Raw genomic sequence first — 1,775 nt, 5'->3', positions numbered from 1 at the left:
GTGTGTGTGTGTGTGTGTTTCCCGGAGGGCAGGGCTGGGGAGGGGGGTTGGAGGTGGGAGGAAAGTGAAAGCAGATGCAGACTTGCAAGGAATTTTGTGCTAAAGGAAGAGCAGAGAACTGGGGTGGGGAAGACTAGCTTGCTGGTGGGAGTCACCTGGGGGGCAGTGGGGCTGACCCTAGAGGAGGGTGCGTGGCAGGGGCTCCATCTGCGACGGGGAGAAAGGCTGGGCGTGGACGGTCACGTGCTCAGTCTACCCCACGGGGGCTAAGGGCGCCCCTCCGTCTAAGGGGAGGGACAGACGCACGAGTGCTGGACCTGCTGATGACCGAGCGGGAGTTTATGCCAGCCTGTCACGGGCTGGTTGCTGGGCAGAGATGGACAGAAGAGGCAGGTCCTGCCCTCCTGGAGCTTCCTCTGGGCAGATGGACAAACAGCAAGCTTGGGTAAGTCCACTCCAGGCCGTGCTGATTGCATGGCAGAAATAAACAAGAGTGGGGCCTCCCAGTGGCTCAAGGCCACAGCTCAGAGCCCAGGGAGGTGGCGGAGCCCGGGGAGGACACACAGTGGGAGCCGTGTGTGAGATTTGGGGGACACCGTCCAGAGACCCAGAGAGCAAAGGGCAGTGTGAGGCACCCGAGAGAGTGGCTGACAGGGAGAAGCTTTATGGAATGCGCTGGCTGTCCAGAGGCCTCCCAGATCCCCCGTCCTGTCCCCAGCGGATGAGGGACATCGGAGAGAGGAGGGACGCGGACCAAGCACAGCAACGGCCCCAGAAGCCTGCCCCAGCCGCAGGGGCCCAGAACCTTGGGAATCACCGGCAGGGCTTCATGAAGTGCTTGCTGGAGGTGGAGGAGGAGGAGGCCATGCATCGGAGAGGCCCCAAGGCCCGGGCCCTGCCCAACAGGAAGTCCCCCAGGACGCCTGCGCCCAGCTCGGCCCCCGGGGGCAATTCAGGGCCAAGCCTGCCTCCCACCCTGCCCCAGGCCCCGCCCTCAGCCCCCGCCTCGGCCCCCTCCTGGATCTGGCCTTCGGGCTCGGTCCCGGCCTCAATGCCCGTGCCAGTGCTGCCCGCCCCTGCCCCAGACCTGGGCTGGAAGAGGACCGAAGTGTGGCACCAGGCCTGCGAGAGGACCCTGAGCTACGGCAAGGCAAGGTAGGAGGCGCCCCGAAAGGGCGTCAGAGATCAGAGCCCCTGGCAGCCGGACACCTCTTCCAGGCCCCTGTCCAGGCTGTCCCCCACTGCCTCCCTCGCGCTCCCCTCCCTCCCACCAGCTGTCTTCTGGTGCTGATCCTGTTTCTGACCCTTTTCTCTTCTGCCCCCACCGAGGGAGCCTCGCTCAGGGTCCTTCCCGTGATGGGCTCTGTCTCCCCTCACCCCCCACCCCCAGCCAGCAGCGGCCGGGCCAGAGGCGGGCGGCTGGACGCGGGTCTCCCTCCGCAGGCCCCCGCTGGAGGAGCGCAGCCTGCTGCAGCTGTTTCAGAGCTGGGAGGACAGGACCGAGGAGCAGCTCACCCTGAAGCAAGAGGAAGGTGGGGGCCGGGCTGGCGGGCAGCCCCCCACCCCAGCCCCACAGTACTTTGGGTTTACACTCTGGCGTGGGGGTCACAGGTTGCCCGTCGTCGGGGGCCGCGCGACGGGGCTGTGATGGGAATGGTGCAGAGCAGAGCTGACCCAAACTCACGCCCTATGATGAGGAAGCAGAGCCCTCGCTGGCCCTCACTTGAGGTCCAGACCTCCTCTGGTTCCTCCTCTGAATGAGGGAGCAAATCCTG

At 65.9% G+C, this 1,775-nt stretch overlaps 1 protein-coding gene across 1 annotated transcript in view; it reads left to right on the top strand.

The window, feature by feature from the left end:
- Positions 1 to 1,775, top strand: part of SPATA21 (spermatogenesis associated 21) — a 22,384-nt gene that overhangs the window by 10,590 nt on the left and 10,019 nt on the right. The window contains exons 6-7 of the mRNA XM_004679350.1: positions 719 to 1,155; positions 1,444 to 1,532. Coding sequence (XP_004679407.1) covers positions 719 to 1,155; positions 1,444 to 1,532 — 526 coding nt within the window. The remainder of the gene's footprint in view (positions 1 to 718; positions 1,156 to 1,443; positions 1,533 to 1,775) is intronic.

The sequence above is a fragment of the Condylura cristata genome, unplaced genomic scaffold, assembly GCF_000260355.1.
Source record: "Condylura cristata isolate star-nosed mole 26May11 unplaced genomic scaffold, ConCri1.0 scaffold00008, whole genome shotgun sequence".
Taxonomy (NCBI): domain Eukaryota; kingdom Metazoa; phylum Chordata; class Mammalia; order Eulipotyphla; family Talpidae; genus Condylura; species Condylura cristata.
Note: the sequence above shows the minus strand (reverse complement) of the source record. Positions and strands in the feature narration are given on the sequence as shown.